The 23,775-nt window shown below is 45.0% G+C and overlaps 2 protein-coding genes across 4 annotated transcripts in view; both read right to left on the bottom strand.

Moving 5' to 3' along the window:
* The window catches only part of xpo1a (exportin 1 (CRM1 homolog, yeast) a), a 22,157-nt gene extending 5,210 nt beyond the window's left edge, over window positions 1–16,947 (bottom strand). The window contains exons 1-20 of one of the 2 annotated variants that reach the window (XM_030352143.1): window positions 16,173–16,947; window positions 14,742–14,871; window positions 14,328–14,429; window positions 11,310–11,382; window positions 11,161–11,222; window positions 11,003–11,047; window positions 10,484–10,665; window positions 9,470–9,518; window positions 9,216–9,335; window positions 8,204–8,332; window positions 7,929–8,087; window positions 6,794–6,976; window positions 6,361–6,499; window positions 4,492–4,673; window positions 2,887–3,043; window positions 2,272–2,435; window positions 1,894–2,028; window positions 1,544–1,727; window positions 828–934; window positions 228–422 (exon numbers count right to left, since the gene is read on the bottom strand). In XM_030352143.1, the coding sequence (XP_030208003.1) occupies window positions 228–422; window positions 828–934; window positions 1,544–1,727; window positions 1,894–2,028; window positions 2,272–2,435; window positions 2,887–3,043; window positions 4,492–4,673; window positions 6,361–6,499; window positions 6,794–6,976; window positions 7,929–8,087; window positions 8,204–8,332; window positions 9,216–9,335; window positions 9,470–9,518; window positions 10,484–10,665; window positions 11,003–11,047; window positions 11,161–11,222; window positions 11,310–11,382; window positions 14,328–14,429; window positions 14,742–14,867 (2,493 nt within the window). In that variant the 5' untranslated portion in view covers window positions 14,868–14,871; window positions 16,173–16,947. Of the gene's footprint in view, window positions 1–227; window positions 423–827; window positions 935–1,543; window positions 1,728–1,893; window positions 2,029–2,271; window positions 2,436–2,886; window positions 3,044–4,491; window positions 4,674–6,360; window positions 6,500–6,793; window positions 6,977–7,928; window positions 8,088–8,203; window positions 8,333–9,215; window positions 9,336–9,469; window positions 9,519–10,483; window positions 10,666–11,002; window positions 11,048–11,160; window positions 11,223–11,309; window positions 11,383–14,327; window positions 14,430–14,741; window positions 14,872–15,083; window positions 15,851–16,172 lie in introns of those variants that run through there. The other variant, XM_030352144.1, reaches the window with a different exon arrangement.
* Window positions 16,948–17,490: 543 nt separating this feature from the next.
* Window positions 17,491–23,617, bottom strand: fam161a (FAM161 centrosomal protein A). Of its 2 annotated transcripts, none has more exons than XM_030352145.1 (7): window positions 23,329–23,617; window positions 21,814–22,109; window positions 20,241–21,449; window positions 19,740–19,907; window positions 18,850–19,000; window positions 18,478–18,614; window positions 17,491–18,282 (listed from the first exon to the last, which is right to left on the bottom strand). In XM_030352145.1, exons 1-7 carry the CDS (start codon window positions 23,482–23,484, stop codon window positions 17,925–17,927), a joined length of 2,475 nt encoding a protein of 824 aa, XP_030208005.1. In that variant the 5' UTR covers window positions 23,485–23,617; the 3' UTR covers window positions 17,491–17,924. The 2 variants fall into 2 exon arrangements, with proteins under 2 accessions (XP_030208005.1, XP_030208006.1); XM_030352146.1 differs by having other exon boundaries at window positions 18,901–19,000; window positions 23,329–23,616.
* Between the last annotated feature and the right edge of the window lie 158 nt (window positions 23,618–23,775).

Here is a 23,775-nt window from a genome sequence, read left to right as displayed (position 1 = left end):
TTCAGATACAAGTCATCAAGGAGTGTGTAGGGCTTAGTAGGTTAACTGGCTCAAGGATGACTTGTTAGGCTGCTGCAATGCACCACAGACTTACTGTAGTCATCGACCCCAGCACCTTTCTGCTGGGAGTCAGACCCTGTAACCACTGGACCATCATGCACGCGACAACAACATGAAGTGCACTTGCGTAGAAGTGTGACGTGCATGCGTGCTGTATCCATGCCAACCTTGTTGATCATGTTGAGCGTGCACTCAAAGACGGCGTCAAAGATCTTGGGGATCTCCGTGGTGATGTGCGCCCCCAACTTGTTGACAATGGTTGCCATGGTGCTCAGAACCTCTGGGTCGCGGGCCGCCGGAACGTTGCGCTGGTAGTCGATGAGCACCGCCTCGAGTAGGGGGGGTACAAAGTTATCTCCCACCTGAGAGAGGGCGAGAGAGGAGGATAGGAGAGAAAGAATTAAGCACATTCAAATAAAGAACGATAATCAAGCGGTAGGTAGAACACACACACACACACACCAAGAGAAGTGCAATATAAATGCAATAAATTATTCAATTATCATTTGTGTTTGCTAAATAACCACACAGGGAGCATAAGCAGTGTTGCAGACTTTTTCTTTCAACTGCTTCCCACTGGCCAAGGCCTCTTGCAGTAATTGTGTATACTGGGGCCCTCCTTGCTCTGACACTGAAAGCGTTGTACGTGTTTGCCAATGACATTTATGAATGTGCGTAAAAGAGAATCAAATGTTAGAGTGGATGATGACTCCACAACACAAGGGACTGTATTGAACAAGACTTCTGATGGAGTGTCCCGTCCTCACCATCTGGGGGTCGTTGGAGCGGCTGACCCAGCCCGAGATGAGCTTAAGGGTCTCCCTCTTCACCGTCCGCATGCTCCTGATCAGGGGCTGCTTGGTCACCATCTCCCCTGTAGGACCACACACCAAACGCTCAATTCTACTGCTTATATTACAGACAGAGAGACAGACAGTCAAACAAACAAGCTGAGACAGACAGAGTCCTACTAATAAGAGCAGAGACAGTCCTACCAATAAGAGCAGAGACAGAGTCCTACTAATAAGAGCAGAGACAGAGTCCTACTAATAAGAGCAGAGACAGTCCTACTAATAAGAGCAGAGACAGTCCTACCAATAAGAGCAGAGACAGTCCTACCAATAAGAGCAGAGACAGAGTCCTACTAATAAGAGCAGAGACAGTCCTACCAATAAGAGCAGAGACAGTCCTACCAATAAGAGCAGAGACAGAGTCCTACTAATAAGAGCAGAGACAGTCCTACTAACAAGAGCAGAGACAGTCCTACTTACAAGAGCAGAGACAGTCCTACTTACAAGAGCAGAGAGACAGCCCTACTTACAAGAGCAGAGAGACAGTCCTTATAATAATGGCAGAGACAGAGACAGCCATTCCTATTAATAAGAGCAGAGAGACAGCCATTCCTATTAATAAGAGCAGAGAGACAGCCATTCCTATTAATAAGAGCAGAGACAGTACTACAGAGATAGACAGCAGAACTGACCGTTGCTCTGAATGGCGGAGGAGATGTTTTCACTCAGACACTTGTAGACGTTGAGCATGTCCAGGTAGATGCGGCCCAGCTGCACTACGAAGGGGTGTCCCACCGCCTTGCAGGCCCTCACGTTGGTCTTCAGGATGCTGCCCAGCTGTCTGACCGTCTCTGCATCCTTCAGGATGTCCACGTTCTACACAGAGAGCAAAATCCAGCCAATCATGTACAGGCTTAAAATGTTGACCATCAATAGTCCCTGGAAACATGAAGTCCAATCTATGATTTAACTGTGAGTTGACTGTCCCATTATGGTTGTGCGGTTCTCCATCAGTTCATTCCTGTCAGATGGAGAGGCTTACCTTGGTGGCTTGCTGGATGATGCTGTCCCACACCTGGTTGGGCAGCATCATGTACTTCTCTATCAGATGCTCCTGCACCGCCTGGTCCGTCTGTGCTCCGATCATATAGCCCACCGCCTCGTAGAACGTATGGACCTGAGTGCAGGGAGGACACAGGAGTTAGACGGCACAGTTCGTATTTATTTCCTTACTACAGATGCATCAGCTGTGTTACGTCCTGCCTACAGATGCAACAGGTGTGTTACTTCCTTCCAACAGATGCAATAGGTGTGTTACTTCCTGCCTACAGATGTGACCGATATACCTGTTGCCACCTTATTACAGGTATAACCTGAGCGTGTGTGTGTGAGCGAAAAAGTGTTCTTGTGTCCTTGTTACCTGCTGGGGCTGCAGGTCACAGATGATGGTGTTGATGTTGCTCAGGATTTCGTCTATGAAGGGCATCACCTCGCCCACCTGCACCTGCACAAAGTGGCGCCGGCACTTCTGTGCGATCTTGATGAATGTGTCGCACGCCATGTCCTGCACACCGTCGTGGGTCTCTGTGGGCCGAAAGAACAAAAAACACTTAAGTATTTTGTACCCAAAGGCCATGCACTTTGTAGACAGCCTCATCTCAAGAATAGATTCAGCCATTAAGTACTGTACAGACCCCACCTCTACTGTTTGGGCAAAACTACAATAACAATTGTCCCATTATATACAATTGATTCACTGCTCATCATCATTGTTTTTGTACATTCCATGAAGGTAAGCAAAACTGAGCACAGCTTTGCCAAGAGCACAGCTCTTGGAAGAACAACCTTTCTCATTAATGATCAGGGTGGTCACAGCACGTACTCATTTACTCCCTTTCATCATCTAAAGCCATTTGCACTGCAATTATTTCAAGTCATTAAGGAGCAGCTCAAAGATGCCTTCAGGTCCGGTGGGGTACGACAGAACCTATCCGCCTAGTCATTTGTGGCCCCCGCCCCGGGTCATCGGGCTCACCGTGCATGAACTCAAAGAGCTTGTTGACAACGGTCTTGAGGAACTTCCAGTGGGCCCGGAGGAAGCGGGGGTACTGGCCCACGATGTACATGATGTTGGAGGCTATGATGGCCTTGTTGTCCTTCCCCCGCTTCTGCTCACACAGCCCCAGCAGGTCCTGGAGAATGGGACACACGGTTATTATCGTTTGGTTATTCATCACCGGTTCAACCATTATAAACCATGCGCACATCTTGTCATGGGCAGTGAATGTTAAATGCTGACCACCGAACATCATTCTATTATTTGTTATTGTACGGGGGGGGGGGGGGAGCAGTACATTTTACTGCGTTCAGTAGTACAACTCATACAGATGTCTACATTTAAAATTTAATTGACGTCAACTTGTACATAAAGAGGGAGATTAGCGTTTTCCAGAACGAGACGAGACGAGATTTTAAGAAAACTACAATGACAAAATATATGACTGGACCAACAGACTTTTATTTAACCAAGTTGCACATGCATTTTGAAATGTTTTACATGCACTCTTTACTCTTTACATGCATGAAATTGAAACTAAAACTACAATTTATAAAAGATAAAGTAAAATAAATTAAATTAAATAATTCTCTTTTTTTCCAGTGCAAACAATATTATGTGCAAAACCAAATCAAAGTACCCAAAATGCTGCCAAACAAATGATTTAAAAGTGGCGGGGGCATCTTCGACGGTAATACAGGTATTTTCCGATGTCATTCTGGCTGTCTTTAGCTGTGTTCGAAATCATTCCCTATACACTCACTCACTATTCCCTATATAGTGTTCATGATATAGTGCACTATATAGGGAACGAACAAACGAGAATTCGGACACTACGCTGAACATTTCTAAACGTCATTTGCGTCAGTAAATGCGCCGGGTCTTTGTGTGACGTGATGCGCCCACATCATCTAAACAAACCGGGCTGGAGGTTGTATTGATGTTGAATGTTACATTTCCTTGTTCAAGTTTTTTTTAATTAATTTTGAATGTTAAATTATTTTATGTTAAATCCCAAATAAATTGTAGACATTTCTAAACGCAAGCCGGAGACTCCATCAATAAATGTATTCGTTTTCGCGGTTATTCAGCTTCTTCTTCTCCTCCGGAAAAACACGACCGCATTGCATTGTGGTATACGGGAGTAACATGTAGGGTACATCGTATGTACACTCAAATTTTGGGGATTTTAAATGCACTATTTAGTGCATGAAATTAACCACTGAGAATTCGAACACCACTACAAAATGGCGAGCACCCTATATAGTACACTATAACCGTGATAGGGATGATTACGAACACAGCTTATGGCTGCTTTCGATGCTTGGCAGACTAGATGTAGCAAAGGCGCATTACTGCCCCCACAGGCGACAAATAGAAGTTTGGAAAGCTCACAAATCTCGGGAGACAGATTTTTAACGCGACGGGTAAAATCGTCGAGTTTAATTTCGCGAGATCTCGTGGCACGAGATCTCGTCACACCCCTACTGCTAACGCATCTTTGGCGCGGCGGCAGGACGGCAAATCGACCCCAAACCTAAAACATCGGGATTGGGGCGAGTAGTAGAAACAAGAGGTGCTCACCTTGATGACGGTGACCAGGAACCTCTTCTCGTCCTCCTCGTGCATGGCGCCGCTGATGGAGCCGATGGCCCAGCAGAGCGTGTTCAGGTTCCTCCAGGACCACTCTGTGCCGTTCACTTGGTTGTGGAGCTTTTCCGTCATGATACGCTCTGTGTCTGCGTAGTCCAGGTGAGTCAGGTACACTGTGGTGGACGAGACAGGTAGACGGCATGAGAGACAGACGCATTGCCTCTACGTCTCTGCCCATCGGGACCCCAGTGCACCCCCAACTTGGAAAGAGGGTTCCCTTGAGTTTCTCCTGGTCCTTCAGGGCTTACATTTAAGGTTCAGGGCTTACATTTAAACTACTATTTATTTTCCCACATTCGTCCATGCCGTATTCAATAAATAAATAAAAAAATTAATATATATATATATATATATATATATATATATATATATATATTAGAGCTTTCAAGCGATTAAAATATTTAATCGTGATTAATCGCATTAATGTCATAGTTAACTATTATTAATCGCGATTAATCACAAATTCTTTTTCTATGCTAAATATCCCTCGATTTTTTTGTCCCATAATTCTTCTCATTTTAATTCTCTTATCAACATGATGAAGTGCATCGGCTTGCCTTGTGCAAATGATTTTCTATTGATAACAACATTGGCATATACTGATCAAAACAGGACGATACAAAAAAAGAGCCTATAGTGCAAATAAACGACTGCTTTGAACAAATGTCATTTGAACATAGCAGTCAGGCTACTGCTTCTTTGTTTCGAGCCAAAAAAAAAAAATTTTTTTTTTTTTTTTAAATAAAATAATTACGTTAATCGCGCGTTAATTTTTTTAACGCCGTTAAATTTGGTTTGCGTTAACGCCGTTAATAACGCGTTTAACTGACAGCTCTAATATATATATATATATATATATATATATATATATATTTGTTTTTTTATTATCATCATTGGAAATCCAAAAGTGAAAACAGTTGGCACAGATGATTCAACATGTCTCGAGGGTGTCCTGATGAGAACCAGATCCTACTCGTCAACGGATCACAAAGCTCACGGTTCGGATCACGGTTTTTGAGTCACGGGTCGGATCATTTTCGGATCAACAACAATAAAGATAACAAGACAAATGTGACTTTAAATAAAATCTTTTAACTGTGTAAAAACAAAATAAAGTGAAAAATTAGGTAATAATCCTGCTTTCTTTAAGCATGGTCAATATTTAAAAAATTTGCAATTTGAGGCATTATTCCTTCTTCTTTTTAACATGGATAGGATAGTAAATAATCCCTAACCCTGGATTTACAATTCAGGATGTCTGCATTGCCTGGGGAGTTTAGAGTCTACACTCTCCCAAGGCAATGCAGACATCCTATCTTCTTTTTTTTAGTTTGGTAGCGAAATACAGTTTCTGTGGTGTTTTATTTGGCATTTTGTAAATCCATTGATTTCGGTTGGGAGACTCATGCTCATTGCAAGGGGGGTTGGTTGTAGTCTTTTCGCTCGGTTCTAGCCCTACTGTTGATACACGAAAAGACTACAACCAAACCTAAAGACGTCCGGTTCACGTTTCAATGGGATTTACGGAACGCCAAATAAAACACAACAGAAACTGTATTTCGCTACGATATTTGATAATGTTGTTAATACCGGAATTGTCCTCTAAACATGCGTTGATCATGTCAACGCACAACTTTTTTTTTTTAATCAGCCGATCCGCGGATCACTTGCGTCCCGAACCGTGATGGTTGATCCGTACGGATCACAGGAAACCCGTGAACCGTTGCACCACTAATCGACACTGCCGCGCACCTATCGGTACATGGGCGGAGTAAGGAAGTGAATTTGTCGTGGGCTCACCCAGCGTCTCCCTCATGTTCTTGTAGAGGTTGATGGAGTCCGTGTCCTTCATGAACTCCCGCACCACCTCTCCCTGGTCGTTCTCCACCACCAGCACCTCCTCAGGCTTGGCCATGCGGCTCACCATCAGCAGCCGAACCTGCGTACACGATACCAGTGTAGAAGATTAACCAGAGTACACTCAAAGATCACTCTTTAATCTAGGCATTGTGGAGGCATGTACAGTATACATAATACTTAAGACATTATTTGTATTTCCTTGCTAATAAAGTGAGAGTATGGTATTGTGTTATTCTCATTCGTGTTGTTACTCTAAGGACAAAATACCGAAGCAATATATGGCAATAATGTGTATGCATAGATTCTTAGCATTGGATGGCCCTGGTGAGAAATGAAATCCCCAACCCTGTGGGGCCACACCCCGTGGTCTCACCTTGGACAGGACGGGTAGGTAGAGGTGTCGCCGCGGCGGGACATCGGACAGCAGCGGGGAGGTGGAGGTGGAGAAGGGGCTCTCGCGGTACAGCTCGGCTGCCAGGTGGTTCCAGTACTCCAGACAGATCTTGAAGATCTCCGTCTCCTCCACCTCGGACACCAGCAGCATGTAGTGCAGGGCCTTGGAGACACGGGAACCAAAACCATTAACTAACTGATCAAACTCTTTTGGCCTGTGACCCCATCTTTGTCTCCGAGCGGGAATCCAAACTTTTAAATGACTTTGGTATGGCAGTAATTAAAAAACAGCCCGAGTCAGCTAGGTTTTGAAAGTATCCAACAGAAATATCCCACCCCGCCTTCAGGCCTCCCTCCAAAAGCACTACTCCTAAACATTTCTAGCTTAAGCGCAATGATTGCCCCGAACAGCTTGCCTGCTGGGTAGGCAGCATGGCTATAAACATTGGGTTATAGAATAATATAAATATATTAATTTGGTCTCACTCCGAGAGACAGTTGAACGGACACAGCTCTGCTGTGAAACAACTATTTTCTTTTCATTAACATCAAATAATAATCAAACCTAGGGATCTGCATTGCAATGTGACAACAGATACGCTTTACCCTTGGGGATAGATTGCAGTGCTACTATACTCGCGTAAAAAGAGAAAGGACAAAACTGACAACTGGTTCAGCATCATTCCCAGTCACTGACTGTCAGTGATGATCTTTGTTTACTATATTCCCTGCAGAGGAAAATATGCATTTAGAACCCACTGGGGATCCAGGGATGGAAAGATATAACTATTAGTTTAATAAAAATGTTATATTGTAATCAGAATAAAAATATTTTGCTTTTTTCTACTTGTTCTGTCCCTCATGCAGTAAATGAACAGCTTGAAAAAATGTATATATATATATATATATATATATATATATATATATATATATATATATATATATATATATATATATATATATATATATATATATATATATATATATATATATATATATATTTGTTGACAGCCCTAGCTGGTAGACAGACTGATCAGGCAATCCAATCATTACATTTGGGCTTAATAAATGATTGGATGGGCTTCATACAGCCCCCCAACAGCCAAAGACCTCACCTCCATGAGCGTCTCCCTCAGGTTGGGCTTCCTCTCCACCAGCTGGCCGTGCTCTTTAAGGAAGGTACAGAGGAACAGGCTGAGGTTCTGGATGAAGTTCTGCTCGTCATCCTTCCCATTGGAGTAGGCCAGGCGGATGTTGGTGTTGAGGGGCAGCATCTGAACATGGGTGACGTGGAGACCGTTTAGAGACGTCTTACTGGCTGCCGGCCGATGGAGCTCGGCCACCCACCCATCGATCAACTTATAGAGCTCCCACAGGAGTTTGCGTTTACCTGTTTGAGCTGGCACATGTTGAGGGTGAACAGGTTGACAAACTGTTCCTCATACTGGTTGACGCTGACGCCCGCAATCTCAGTCAGACACTTGAGGGTGACGTTGCGGAACATGGGCACGTCCAGGAACTGGTGAACAGGTAAAGAGTTTAGTGGCAACCCGAGGAAGACTCTGAAGCCTTGAATGAGGCTCCGTCCACACGAAGCCGATTTCATGGCGAAACCGCAAAGGTCTTGTACGGTTCGGCCTTCCGTCCACACAAAGCCGGCGAATCCGCTGACCGAAACCGCAAACTTCTGAAACCACCCTCGGAGGTGGTTTCAAATCTACCCGGTTTCGTTTTGGATTCGTGTGGACGCCTGAAACCGTAAACCATGACGTCATCGCCCCAACCCTCGACCCTCTAGCCAATGACTGTTAAGCCCGCGGAGTCTCAGTACTCACAACAGAAAGGATTTCTGTAGCAGAAGCAGCGCCCCTTATGGGCCTGGCATGTGTACAACAGTGTTTCTACAGATCTACCCGGTTTCGCTTGACTCCATCTTTACGGAGATACTGCGAAACCGGATAGATCGAAACCGTAACGGTTTCGCCTGTTTCGGCTTCGTGTGGACGGGGCCTAAATCAAAAGGTGTGATGAAGCAACATCAACCCAGGTATGAAGACATGGAGATCCCCGCACAATGTTACACAGCTCCTATGATGTTTACAGCTGGATTCAAGAACATTTTTGCGAGACCGTCTCATCTTATTTGTAGATTTTCCTACAGATTTTTAACATTCAATATTTTCCTCATCTACTTGATTATGGTGCTGGTGCTTTGATGGACAGGTGGGTGAGGATAAATAGGAGTGTGGGTTGATGAATAGAGGGGACGAGGCAGTGGACTGCAGGTCAGAATCGAACATGGGTCACTACAACATGACATATTGGCCATGGTTAGTTGGTGTGTAGAGCCACATCCACAATCAATATTTACAGGAGACGCATTTACGATCTAGATCCTATACCTTGTAAACCAGAGTACTGATGAGCTTGGTCTCAAAGATGTAGCCCAGCGGGATCCAGTTCAGGAAGCGCAGCAATGTCTCCAGAGTGGCGTGGACCAGAGGTGCATTCTGGGAATTCTCCTAAAACAGAACAGGGACACAAAAGGGTCAAGAGGTGCATTCTGGGAATACTCCCAACAGTAGACGAGGTACACGTTATGGTCCGGGTGCAGACGCTGGGAGCTGTCCAGCTCAGTTAATCTGATTCTACTCACCATGACGAACTGGCACAGCTGGAATATTTGGGAGAACTCGTTGCACATGCTGGAAGAAGAACAAGAGATTCCTGGTTAGGACTGAGATAGCTGAGTTAAAATAGAGTACTAGTAAGTCTAGTAGTTACTGGTCTATTGTCGAGTGTAGGGATGGGGAATGTTCATTTAAAAAAATATAGATACATTTATGATAATGCTTCCAATTCAAAGTAGTATGTTTCTGAACCTTGTTTAAGGGACAAGAATCATTGGATGCATAAGAAATGGAGCGGCACAGGTTAAGTGTGGAGTCAGTGTAGCACTAGTCCAACGTGGAGTCAGTGCAGCGCTAGTACAGTGTGGAGTCAGTGCAGCGCTAGTGGAGTCAGTGCAGCACTAGTGGAGTCAGTGCAGCGCTAGTGGAGTCAGTGTAGCGCTAGTTCAGTGTGGAGTCAGTGCAGCGCTAGTTCAGTGTGGAGTCAGTGCAGCGCTAGTTCAGTGTGGAGTCAGTGTAGCGCTAGTTCAGTGTGGAGTCAGTGTAGCGCTAGTTCAGTGTGGAGTCAGTGTAGCGCTAGTCCAGTGTGGAGTCAGTGTAGCGCTAGTCCAGTGTGGAGTCAGTGTAGCGCTAGTTCAGTGTGGAGTCAGTGCAGCGCTAGTTCAGTGTGGAGTCAGTGTAGCGCTAGTCCAGTGTGGAGTCAGTGTAGCACTAATCCAGATTGGAGTCATTGTAGCACAAGTCCAGTGTGGAGTCAGTGCAGCGCTAGTTCAGTGTGGAGTCAGTGCAGCGCTAGTTCAGTGTGGAGTCAGTGTAGCGCTAGTCCAGTGTGGAGTCAGTGTAGCGCTAGTCCAGTGTGGAGTCAGTGTAGCGCTAGTCCAGTGTGGAGTCAGTGTAGCGCTAGTCCAGTGTGGAGTCAGTGTAGCACTAATCCAGATTGGAGTCATTGTAGCACTAGTCCAGTGTGGGGTCAGTGTAGTACTAGTTTTGTGTGGAGTCAGTATAGTGCTAGTCCAGTGTAGGGCTACTGGGGCTGTTACCTGTCCTTGAGGTGTTTGGCCTTGACCTGAGTCATCTGTCCACTGGAGAAGTCGAACACCTCCTCACTGAGCAGCTTGAGGATGGTCATGTTGTTCTGACAGAGGCTCTCACTGGTTCGGCTTGCCCCCACAATGTCACTGATGAAGTTGGGCCAGTGCTTGGGCCACTCCTGCTTCAGGATCTGGGGGGGCAGAGGGCTACGGCTGAGCATCACCTAATGGACCTTGATCCAATACTTCAGCTACAGTAGAGCAACACTCCACACAATTTATTAGCTATTATTACAGTACTTCTAATTACACATGATTGACCCTGTTATTACAACTATTTATCTAATGTTTTCTTTCCCTCACAGGATTAATAACGTTATCCTTGTTGTATCTCTTCCGTGTCAAGTGATGGTAGTCTGCGTCTTACCCTGAATGTTGCATCTAAGTTCAATGAATTATTGTCATTACTATCTTATTGGAAAACTTCCTACGGTATCAATAAAACTTGAGGTTGTGGGATGCGTTTACCTGAACAAGGATCATGTTGAGTTTTGCGATGTACACACCCTCCTTCTGAAAAGACAAAAACAAGCAATATTTAAACGTTTAAATTTCACTAGGTTTGACTACATGCAATGCAGAATAAAACCAGAGAAAAATAAGGTTGAGAGCGATGGCCACTGTACCTCTACGTTAACAGGATCAGAAGAGGTCTTGATTATCAAACCCACAACGTACTTCTTGATTCCTGTGAAATTTAGAAAAGTGTGCATAAGAGAACGCAAGTTTTAACATATATATACTCAATTAAAAGCTTATTTAGTTATATTCTTACCGTCACACTGATTTCTGGGGAGAATCTTCCAACGAGTTTTGATCACCGTTTCTAGGATCTGCAGGGCGTAGTACTAAAGAAAAACATTAAAATAAGGTTAGGGAATGAGACGGACATAGAGAAATACAATTTATACACATTGACCAGCCGTCACTACAAACAAAATCAAATAGCCATCACAACTTCCGTCAAAAAAATATTTCTGCATCAAATGCCTCTCTCCTTCACTGAAAATACAAGCTTGCAATCCCTGTTCCAGAGAAGGAAGGGGAGAGGAATGCTTGTGTAGTACATTAGGCCTGTTGATCATCTCCATAGCTAGAGAAAACCTAGCTGGGCCTTTACCTTTATAGTATATTTTAAATCTTTAATAGAAAACTTTGAGTGCCCTAACACAAAAATGTATCATTCATAATGCAAATTAAAGCCTTAAGGAAGTAATCTGCTTATCAAGAGATATTGGCCTAGCAGCTGACCTAGGACGCCCACCTGTTCGTCTGTGCAGCTACAGCAGTGGAAGGTCAGTTTACTTAAGTTCCCCTGTTCACTTAGTTGACTTCTCTGCACCTTTGTGACCTTAGGGTGCACTCACACTAGGCCATCTGGCCGTGGCCGTTTTCACACCTAACCATGCTCAAATCTGCCAGTGTGAGTGTGGCCAGTCTGGCCAGGCAAGGCCAATTTGGCCACTTGGGAGAGGTGTGCTGCTACGGTACGGGCCGCTACGGTACAGATGCTAATGAGCCGACACGCGCACACGCACGGCTACGCAACCTGAGCTGGATGACGTATAGTCCATGCGACGACCATGGACATAATAAAGACGACGAGCCTTCTTTCCCATTAAACGGTAAACATCGCGTCAAGCGGTTCAACTGTTGGTGTGTTCTCTGTGTTGTTGTCCATTGTTGTTAAACCTCTGACTGGCGGCAGACTTTATTATGGTCCATGCAGCGGACGCTTAGTGATGACGTGTTACGACGTATGTACAAGAGCCTACCGTGACCAGGCCACAGTTGCGACGGCCAACGGCCACGGCCAGACGGCCTAGTGTGAGTGCAGGCCAGAGAACAATGGGACATTTGAGCACGGTTAGGTGTGAAAACGGCCAACGGCCACGGCCAGTTGGCCTAGTGTGAGTGCACCCTTACAATCCCATTCAGGCTAGCTTTTCAACGACCAGAACCTCATAAGCAAACATATTGCTCGTTTGGACCCATCTTGGACCTCTCTGTCAGGAAATCATTTATTTTACCAAAAAGAATTACACTACACAATGTTACAATTTATAGCCTATAAATATTTGATGGATTTTTCATGGATCTCAGTCGATCTCAGTTCTCACTCTTTAGATTTAAGGTAGCGGATATTTTGTTTATTTTGTAATATATATATGTACATAATTTAAAGTTAATGTTGAAATCTACCTATACAAGTAGTTCTGTCTCTCGTTGATTTGGTTTACCCCTTATGGACAATGCACTAGGGAGGAGCAGTCGATTAAATTGTCTAAGTCGATCGTGGGGAGAATTAACGATCAATTTTTGATTAATCATTAACATTTTTATATTAAAATTAACTATTTATATGCTATATTCAAAATGCAATGAAAATGGATTGTTAATTCTCCTGTGTTTACATGGACACTTGGTCCGATTAGAAGTGGAAAAACAGCTCAATCAGAATAGAAAATTAAGACATATACGCCTCAATCGGAATACACAAGAATGCACGAGACCTACGGACGTACGCTTACCACTTTTGTAAATGCCATATATACTGTACATTCGGATTGCATGATAGGAATCGATCTATTCCGATTATAAATCTAATCGGATCAGAATTGTCCATGTAAATCGGAATAGAATTCCATGCGGAATAGAAGAGGTGGTGTAATCCACTATAATCGACATGTATACACTTATTCCGATTGGTTTGGGGTGGGTGCTGATACTTTTTAACTAAGAGAGATGGTATCAGCAGTTGCAGCAGTTCTCAATTGGTCCGATGGTACTTTTAAGCACACCGAACTGGACCGCTGTGAAGGAAAGTGTATTTTTTTTGCCTGATTCAGTCTTTTTTTTGTCTTTCCTATCCCTCCGCAAGTAGTCCGGTAATTCATCAACCCCAGCATGTCCGGGTGCTAAGCAAATTCAACGTCTTTGGCAGACTATTTCTCTGCTGAAAAACACTACGGATGGTAATTGTAGGGGTTTTTGGTAAATGTATCTGCTTTATTTTTATTGATGACAAATTTACGTCAGACGAAATTCTTAATGATCAATTAGTCGATCGGCGGTTAATCATGCCCATCCCTACAAATCCGCAAAAATAGATATTTTATAGAGCTGTCAGTTAAACGCCTTATTATCGGCGTTAACGCAAACCAAATGTAACGGCGTTAAAAATGTATCGCGCGATTAACGCAATTATTGTATTTAAAAAAAAAAAACATATATTTTTTTTTTCTTTGGCTCAAAACAAAGAAGCAGTAGCCTGACTGCTATGTTCAAATGACATTTGTTCAAAGCAGTCGTTTAATTGCACTCTAGGCTCTTTTTTTGTATTGTCCTGTTTTGATCAGTATATGCCATTGTTGTTATCAATAAAAAATAATTTGCACAAGGCAAGCCGATGCACTTCGACATGTTGATAAGAGAATTAAAATGAGAAGAATTATGGGACAAAAAAAATCAAGGGATATTTAGCATAGAAAAATAATTTGCGATTAATCGCGAGTTAACTATGACATTAATGCGATTAATCACGATTAAATATTTTAATCGCTTGACAGCTCTAATATTTTAATATAGTTCGAACCTATGTTTTTTTAGAAGGAATATTCAACGTTGTTTTTGAAACATTGTGCAAAGTTATTTTTTGTAATTGCATGCCACTGTTCATTGAACGCCAAAGTTAAAAAATATGCGTTTATACTTAGCTCATCAAGATTAAATATATTTCATAATAAAAGATTGTGGCACATGGTGCGTTTACTGAGATCAATAGGGTGTGTACCTTGGTCTTCATGTTCTGGGAGAACTCCAAGATGGTGTCCACCCTGGTCCAAGCGTCCGGATGATCCTTAAGATTCGTCAACACCTCCTGAGCCATCCGTTGCTGCAAAAATAATACACATTATTTTCACAAAACACAGACTGCAGTCACGCCTGTATGAGTTGCTGGACACTTTTAGAATATAACCAAGAGACAGGATCATGGTAAGGAAAGTTGTTATAAGGGGAATGTTGGTCTTACTGATGAGTCGTATACTTTTATCCCAAGTAACTAGCAATGAATTCAGATACATGTCATAAAGAAGCAGGTTGGGGTTAGGGAGCTCTAGGATGCCTACAGGTTGCTACTCCATCTTGCATCCTGGTCTTTGTGTGTGGTGATCATGTAGGGAGACCTTATGGAAGCGCTCCTTACTTGGGATCCGATGTCGTAGTACATGGAGTTGACAACATTGTCCAACAGGTTGATATCCAGCTTCTGAGAGAAATCCAGCAGCTGTCTGGCTGCATGATCCGCCAACATGGTCATTTCTGCTGGCATGGAGCTGCAGCGGGTACAGCGGAGGGAGAGAGGGGGCATATCACGTTTAAACCCACACATGTAACCTTACTTCTGAGGCCATGGACACATTAACTAAACAATGTTTTTTTTTTTTCTGTTTTGGCCATCCATCTACACTAAAATAGTTTTTGTCCCCTGAAGCGGATACATTTGAAATGGCTTGCTTGCTTGTAGCTCGATAAAAAAACTGTTTACCTGTGGTATAGCTGCGTTTAAAAACACTGTGGAATAAACTAGTATGACTGAGGGAGAGACCATCCTGTACACTTTAACACACAGGTGCCTGGTCACCTGCTTGGTCCAGATAAACATTTGAAAAGAAGGAATTTGTTTGGTAGATGCCAGTGTGTTCAAAGAATGCCTTTGTAAAGACAGCAGCATACAAAGTGAACCGAACCCTAAAACGATATGCGACCTCAGTTGAGCCAATGCTGTCATGCTACAACATGCCGTCATTTATTTGAAGTATGCAGGAATAACGTTTACTACGACAATTTAATGAGTTAATCTAACCGGTTCAAATCAATATATTTGGGTCAAAGGAAAAATGCATTCAGATACAACGAATACTATAGAAACGTTCAGTAAACAGGTTGGTCAATTCCTTCCGCAACTGTATAAAAGAGCACATATAGGCCTTAAGAGTGAATGTATTTGGGGAAATATTTCGCTATTCTGATGGCTTTGCAACACGTAGGATTTCATCTTAAAACGATGTTTACAAAAAGTCATTTGAAATACGGCGAATCTCGTTATTCCTCCCGAAGACGATGCTTTACTGCAAAACGCCCGGGATATTTCACCGCCTGTAACAGCGAAAAGATGCTGACAGTCCTTCCTGTGATTCCATGTTCAGCTAAACCGCTAGGATACTTCCAAAAAGGTGAGCAAATGTTGCGACTAGACCGTGGGGATTATCCTCGACACACATAATACTGTGGAATAGGCCCAGAAAAGTGCGTGTGGTCGCAGCCTAGCTGGTAAGTACAGGGTTGGCGCACTATAAATGTGAAACCACATGGTGAGCGGATTGGCGAGTGGCTGATGGAGGAAACAGCGGCCCTCCGTGGTGAAACCAGATCACCCCTCCCTCATACACAGGCTGTATGTAGCAAGTCTCTTCTGCAGCCCATCCGACCGATGCAAGCATTCTCAATATAATTTACCAAAACGTGTGAAACGAGGCACACACACCATATCGTTACTCGTATACTTTTACGTCCACATCAATCATGCATTTAAGTCAGAACCCACACACAGTTGAATAGCATGTTTTAAACTTACCCAATGTGTCTTGCACGTTGAGTATGAAGCCTGTTTGATCCAAGAGAGCCGTTCTCTTACACAAGTAAAGTGTATATTCAACCAGCGAGTTCAATTTTCAGTGGAGAGTGTGAGATCTTTGCTTATCTCATGGTCCACGTTTCTTCAAGCCCACACTACTCTTCAAATCGGCTAGTTGCTTAGCTCCTCGGGCTAACAAAACATCAGCTCACACTCAGGTACACCTTGTAACGTTTTCAGAGTTCCACACGTCCGATGCTCTACACTGGGTCGCACTCAGTATATTCAAAATAGCAAAAGAAACTGAAACCAATTCACCTCCAAAATCTATGATAATCCGCTCAGTTAGCTGCTAGCAAGTTAGCAAGCTAACGCACCAGTCATTGATTCCTCCGTTCTCCGTGGCTAACAGTTAGCTGTTAGCGAGTTAGCACGCTATCGCACAAGTCAATGATATCTCCGTTCCGAGCTGCTAACGGTTAGCTATTAGCACGCTAACGCACTAGTCATTGATTGCTCCGCTTCCCGTGGCTAGCAGTTTAAGTGAAGCTAACAGCGATAGCTTTTACGGATACACCACATCCAAAAATATACTCTCGACTTGTTTTATTTGTTGTGCTTCTCCTCGTATTAAGTGTATTCAAGCAGTGGTGTGTGTGTGTTTTAATGTGTGTGTGTGCCAGTGTGTGAGTCTTCCTCTCCGTTCATGCTCAAGACCAGGACCGGTTGAAACCGGTTCAGGCCAGGATATTCCGTCTCGGCCCATGGCGAGCGCCGCGGAAAATTTTGGACCAGGTACACGCCCCTTGCCGAAGATTGATTGGTGCAGCAATTTAAACAGAGCCGGCTCTTCATTGGCCCAAATGAGCAGTCAATCGAATTAAATCCGCCCCCGTCTCTCTTGAGAGCGCAATGTGTTTGTGTTTGCCCTTGCTTGGACGCACCCACAAGTTGGGTTGAATTTATTTAACGTTTAAAGCATTTACAATTTTATTTGTTCATTTTTATAATGATTAAAAAATGTAATGTTAAAATAAAGCTATATCTGTAATGTTATAATAAAAGATAAATACAACATAAAAGACTAGATTAAAAAGAAAAATAACAGAGAAAAAAGAATCATTTAAAATAGCAGTTTAGCCAAAGGCTTTTCTAAAAAGATGGGTTTTTAGGCCTTTTTAAAAATAATCCAGTCTGTGGGGCCCTTAGATGGTTGGGGAGAGCATTCCACAGACAGTTATCACTTATTATTACTGAAATATTATTCATAATATGAGTCACCAAGCACTCCAATGGGAAAACAATAAAAGAGGGCCTCGCCATTTTATATTTTTATTGTTTACATTTTTCACAATAAATACAAAGTGATGGTGGGAATGTCTTAAGTCAAATACAAACTCAAACGTATATGTTATATGATAAGCCGTTCCACAAGCGAAAATTTTTATATTTTAGATCTTGCTCGATAATGACAAATCCATGGGAATTTAGGAAATAAATAATGTAAGCATACATCCTTGCAATTAATTAAACACAGAACAGTGAAAAAGATAAACCACAACTGAGACAAAAACACAAATAACCCTTGAAGGGAAGGTGTCATACAAATGTATACGTGTCATAGTTGTATGCAATTAAATGTGTTTTCCTTTCAACGCTACTAAGTAATACTTTTATGGTCTTTTCCTATACCGTGTGACCAGGATGTTAGCTAGTTTCACTTTCCTTGACTGCAAATGAAACCCATCCGTTCTAGTTCTCATCGCTTGCCTTGCTTAATGTGCTGCTGTTTTCGACATGCAGGCTTGTCTTGTCACCCTGTTCCTCCTGCTGCCCCTCCTCCTGCTCACTCTCGTCCGAGTAGGTCTCCTGACTGTCTGAGAAGTTCTCCTGGTCGTCAGAGTAGTGGTAGCTTTCATCCGCCGACTGGACACTGTCCTCCTCGTGACTTCTTACCAAGCGCTCTCCCTTGCACTCCTCCTCCTCCTCCTCCTCCTCCTCTTCCTCCTCCTCCTCTCCATGTTTGGTCTCTCCTCCAACGAGGTCTGAGCTCAGGCTGTGGACATCAAGGGACTTCTTCCGACAGCCAACAGGGGAGTCGGAGTTGCAGCTAAGAAAAAAAAAATAATAATAATTCAGATTAACAGAAAACAAACCAAATGGTGCCCTTATTTTGTCCAACTAGTTGTATGGTGTGACCAGTGGATGGTGAGATGTAACTAATGGGCAGATTTTTTTACATCATGTAACGGCTATTTGACATCACACCTGGTGGTAAAATATGTCCCATTAACACAGCAAATACCTAGATCTGGAGGCGCTAGAGGTCTTGTGTACGGACTTGGGAGTGCCATTTCCTGTCCTAGACAGGAAGTCGTCCGTCAGGCCACACCCACGCAGAGCCTCCGTGTAACGCCGCTCTACTGCCGTCTTGGCGTTCCTCTGGGGACAGATTACTTTTATTGATCCCACACAATATTATGATATATCTACAATATTCTATGACTCTTTGTTATCTTACCGATGTCTTATAGAGACGGTCAGTTTTAGGTAATGCATTAGTCTTTTCTTGCTATGTAATATTGTAAATATATTGTTAAAGATGTGTGTTGTTAATACAAAGCAAGGCAAAAGCTGCAGCTTAGGGGAAAGGTAAAGGTTTTTTCCCCCGGTTCACCGTTTGAAGGCTCTCCTCCTCTTCCCTCCACCAGCTCCTATCACCGCTCACCTGCGCCACTTGTTCCAGGAGCAGAGGTCTCTCCTTCACTCGCTCCTTGATCTCCTTGATCTCCTGCTGGTACTCCCTCTTGCGCTGGAGGTCTTGTTCCCTGGGACAACAGAGGAGCAGCGCTGTGTCCACATTGGCCTCGGTTGGCCACCGCCCACCACCCAAGGAAGACAAGTCGCCCGTGATTGGGCAACCCAATGGCCACCCCAAATGGATGTTTTCTCAGATTATCCACGTCAGCGGTTTTCCTGCTTGTTCATGTCCCTATTATTGAGTGTTCAGACCACTGAATTAGTCTGCACATGCCGAGGGGACTTCCAGAGGTGAATCTATACCAGCACCCTCATGCCACCTCCAGCTGGACATAAAGCAGCTCTTGTTAAGGCGAACTAAAAACATTTTCAAACACGGACGAAATTAAGACATCTAACATGTAGATAATATTTTATTATTATATTGACATTAGATCAATATTTTGTTACATTTCCAGTCTATTTTATTAGTCTGGTCCTTTATCTAAGAAACAGTACCAAAGGGCTTCAGAGGCCCAGATTAAACAACTCTTAAAGGCCTAAACCATCTAAAGGAGAAGAGCAATCTTTCACCCCCCATAGGGGTGAAAGATTGAGAAGGAACATAGAGAGGGACCACTCTTTCCAGGGACGCTAGGAAACCTTGAGAAGGCACACTGACTTTCTAGGGATGGTTAAACACCTCGAGAAGGAACACTGTCCTCCTCTGAAGGATGGTGTTGGGTATTGCATGAATCTGTTGTAGTTTTGGTGTTGGTGTTGTAGTACTACGGCATGGATACTGGACTTGGCTCCAAGCGGTCCTACCTGAACTCCCGAAGTTTGGCCGGGCAGGTCTCGGCGAGGGCCAAGTGGGGGTCGTTGGCCTGGGCACGCCTGAAGATCACCTTCTGCAGCTTCCGCTGCCTCCGCCTCCTCCTCTCCCGCCCGTTCTCCTCCTCCTCCTCGGCCCTCCTCTTCTCCTCCAGAACCTTTCTGCTCGAGGGGGAGACAGGCCGGTCACACAAGAAGGAGGTGGGGGAGGAGCATAGGGTGCTGATGGGATCAGGCATTGAGGTGGTGGGAGGAAGTTCAGTCTTAAGGGAGGGTGAAGGAGGCGTTCCATGCCCCATAGGGAGGCTATAGGGTCACTCAGTATACAAGGTGGACGAGTGGAGGAGGAGGCGCATATGGGGGTCATCCATAGCAGTGTCACCACAAGACATGCTCTACAGGAGACTAGGGTGTCTACACGGCAGACATGCCATCTAATGCCGCCGATCGGGAGCCTAGGCAGATGGGACCCCTGACGTGAACCTCTGGAGATACCTCACAGCCTCCTGGCGTTTCTTGGAGGCGTCAGTGACCTTTGCTGGCAGGAGCTCCAGGCTCCCGGAAAGGGAGGAACAGAGACTGGAGGTGGGCGTGTGGAGCGCCCGGGGCGACACGTAGGGCCAGCGGGTCGGCTTGGGACTCCTCTGCTCCTTCTCCATGCTGGCCAGGACGCGGTCGCGGTTGGAGGCGATCTGGGAAGTCCTCAGTGTGAAGGGCTCGCAGGAGGTGACCGGCCGCACCTCCTTGCGGCTTTCCAGGTGCTTCCTGAAGAGGCGGTGCTTGGCGTCGAAGTCGGGCACGTCCACGTTGATCTTGGGCCTGTGTGAGAAGTCCCCTTCGCCGGGAACAGGCTCCTTGCCCTTCTTGCTTTGGCTGAGGCTGCGAGCCAGCATGCTGGGCGGCATGGCCGAGCTGTGCAGCATCTCCTTGGCCCTCATCTGCATCTTGATGGAGCGGTACAGCTGCTCCTCCTTTGCTTGCTCCCCCGCCGCGGCCGCGTACACCGCCCTGGGCACCGGCTGGGCCCGGAAGGGCTTCACATCCTGCTGGGCGGAGGTTTGGGGCTGTTGCTGCTCCCGCTGCTCCTTGCGGCGCCGCTCCCGTTCCAGGAAGCTGAATGGCTTCGGGGCGATGCGGAGGCTCTGGACCCGCTGCTGCTCCGTGCGCTTCCGCTTGGGTTGCTCTTGCAGCTCCCCGTAGAGGGCAAGGCGCACATGCGCGGGCACGGGGCTGGCGCGGAACGTCTTCTGGCACTCACTGAGCTCCTCCAGCTGACGCCGCATCTCCAGGTTCTCCAGCTCCACCTCAGAGCGGGTCTTAACGCCACTCTGCCGTCGCTCCACCTCACGCCTGGTCATCGCGAACGGCTGCGGGACCGTCACACGGTGTCGCCATGCTTCCCTTTTGTCCTCCTCCTCCTGGTGGCTCCGCCCCTTGCTGTCCTTCTTCCCCTTCCGGCCTCCCCCAGCCGGCAGACTGTGAAGGGAGGATGTGGACGGATGGCGATGTTGGGGGTGGAGCTTGAAGTCTAGCCACATGTTCTTGATTTGCTCCTTGGTTGAGGAGCACAGGCCTTCCTCCTCTTCGTTCCCAGCCCCCTCGTCTTCGTCAGACGAGGGACCAGAGACCCTGCGGAGCTCCAAGGCCGAGCAAGTTTTTCTTAGCCCACATGACATCCCTGAATTTAGATCGGCACCGAGGAACCTGAAGGAAATAAAAGCACAGTAACTCACAGTGTACACGTAGTATGAATGAAAAACACATAGTATCACTCAAAACACATAGTGCCCAAATAAAAACACATAGCATAGCAACAGACATGCAAAGTGTAACAGTAAAAACACTTTTAGTATTCTTACTAACACATAATATGCATAGATTTTGTAGCTACTGCCATTTTAAGCGCTTTGGGTGGCCTCTGGCTTCAAAAAAGAGTTTGATAAGAGATACATAAAGTCTATTTTGTATCTACTCCCATTTTGATTGTATTTTTTTTAGTTTTCAGCCTCCCTTGTAAGGGACTTTGTAAAGAAGTGCGGTCTGCTAAATGACTAAACCTAGAGCGTACCTGCTATGCGTGCCGGGGTCCCGGGGGTCCGGCTCGGGGGCCAGGCCGCTGAGCTGCAGCTTCTTGCGGTACATGTTCTCAAGCTCTGCCATGGTGCGCAGGTGGGCCCGCTTCAGCTCCTCCAGCTTGCCGTAGTACTCCTGGTTGGAGAAGAAGATCTCCCGCAGGTGGGGGTGATCTCCCTTACCGGGGGCTCTGTAGTCTGGCCCAAAACTGACCCCTTCCCGCTCCTCCTCCTCCTCTTCCTCCTCCTCCTCCTCCTCCTCCTCCTCGTACTCAGTGTCTGAGAACTCCATCTGGTGAGGGTCGAGGGTCAGAGGTTTCCAAAAGTACATGAGATGCAATCTACTTTTCCAAATACACCCAGAAGTACGAAGGGTCAACCAAACGCCAGCCTACCAGTTGGTACATTCCACCAAGGAGGTGACTTGATCTTCACATCATGCATCTGGGCAGAAAGTCCCATTTCTGATGTCACTAATAAATAGATTTTAAAATGGCTTCTGACGACTGACCAGTAAATGAAAGGTGTGAATGATGTTTGTCAGAGGGCCAAGGATCTTGTATCCTTCCATGGATCCATTGACTAATTTAATTAGGGATACATTTATGGGTTAGAGAGAACATTAACATCTCTTCTTTCTCTGAAATGGAAGTATATTGGGTCGTTCTGGAATGACTTAACTTCAAGGATCACAACCTGAACCTCAATTCTTGCTGAGGAAAGGTCATTTAACCTATATATTTTACAATGTTGCGCATTAATTTAGCTGTTTGTTTGTTTACTCATTCAAACTTGCCGGGGAGCTTAATTCCGACTACAGGAACACATTACAATTATTTTGTTTGAATATTTATGTTATGGGTCTTTAAGGCCAGTGCCTTTGTATTTGTGTGTGTTCTCTCGTGCATGTGTGTCTATGTGTGTTTGTGTCTATGTTTGTTTGTGCGTGCATGTAGGGTCGGGGGTAATTACAAGAGGCTTCAGGGACCATAAGCCTATTGACCATATGGCCGACCGGCTCCAGTGTCGGCCTGTCTCTCTGCGTCATGTTTGGGTTCAGAGTTCGAAAACTGTGATTTCATCACGTGTGAAACGTCCAGCTCCCGGGTAAAAGAATGAGGAAAATGTTGGTATGGAGGGCTCATCAATGTTTACGTTGGCACAGCCAGTAATAATCCGTGAAGATGCCAGGGGTAGTTCAGCAGTCCACCCCCCCCCCCCCCCCCCCCTAATGTTAATTTATAATAAAATAGAATGATTTTTTTTTAAATTAAACTAATTGCCTTTCCTTGACTTAACGAGTCTGAAATGCCCATCATCGTAGACCAGATCCATTGGATGTTCTTAATCCCGTGAAGCCCATGGTGTCACCTACTAGAGTCTGTCCAAGGCAAATAGCAGGCTCAGTTTTGACAAAACAATATCGTTTCTATACACGAATACTTAAGAACAGGTGTAAATATTTTACAACTACCAAACGCAGCACACGGTACGAGAGCGTATAAATGTACCTCCTCCTTCTCGTAGTCGCGTTTGTCCATATCCTCGTCGGCGCGGGGCAGAAGTCTCTGCCGCTCGTATAACGCTAGTGGGGTCTTCTTGTGCGGGTCGACCGGCGTTTTCAAGCAAGACGTTACCAACATGTTGGTCCGGTGGGGGTCTGTCATAGTTTAGAAAAGTTATGTATCAATTATCGAGGTTATTGGGTCAAATCGAAACGGATGGAACCTTGACAGATCTGTGACGCGCGGCCGATGTGCGTCCCTCGCAACCGAGCGACGCGCAGGCGCAGAGAAAGGAGCGCTTATTGGACTTCAGGCTTGTTTGATGCGTACATTTGTACTTTTAAAGTGTCAAGCACCGTGTTTTATTTGACACTAGTTCGATCCAAAATTTTATTTTTGAAACAAATACACATACCAAAACATACCATAGCAAATGTTTAAAAGGCAGTGTCT

This window comes from Gadus morhua, chromosome 3, assembly GCF_902167405.1.
Source record: "Gadus morhua chromosome 3, gadMor3.0, whole genome shotgun sequence".
NCBI classification, from domain to species: domain Eukaryota; kingdom Metazoa; phylum Chordata; class Actinopteri; order Gadiformes; family Gadidae; genus Gadus; species Gadus morhua.
This window is presented reverse-complemented; position numbering and strand designations above follow the sequence as displayed.

Excerpts from the sequence above, each read along its gene's own strand:
- fam161a (XM_030352145.1), bottom strand. The coding sequence starts at position 23,484 with ATGACAGACCCCCACCGGACCAACATGTTGGTAACGTCTTGCTTGAAA. Across the intron at positions 19,908-20,240 it reads AAACGCCAGGAGGCTGTGAG|AAAGGTTCTGGAGGAGAAGA; the intron begins GTATCTCCAGAG and ends CCCCTCGAGCAG. Across the intron at positions 19,001-19,739 it reads GCCAAACTTCGGGAGTTCAG|GGAACAAGACCTCCAGCGCA; the intron begins GTAGGACCGCTT and ends CTGTTGTCCCAG.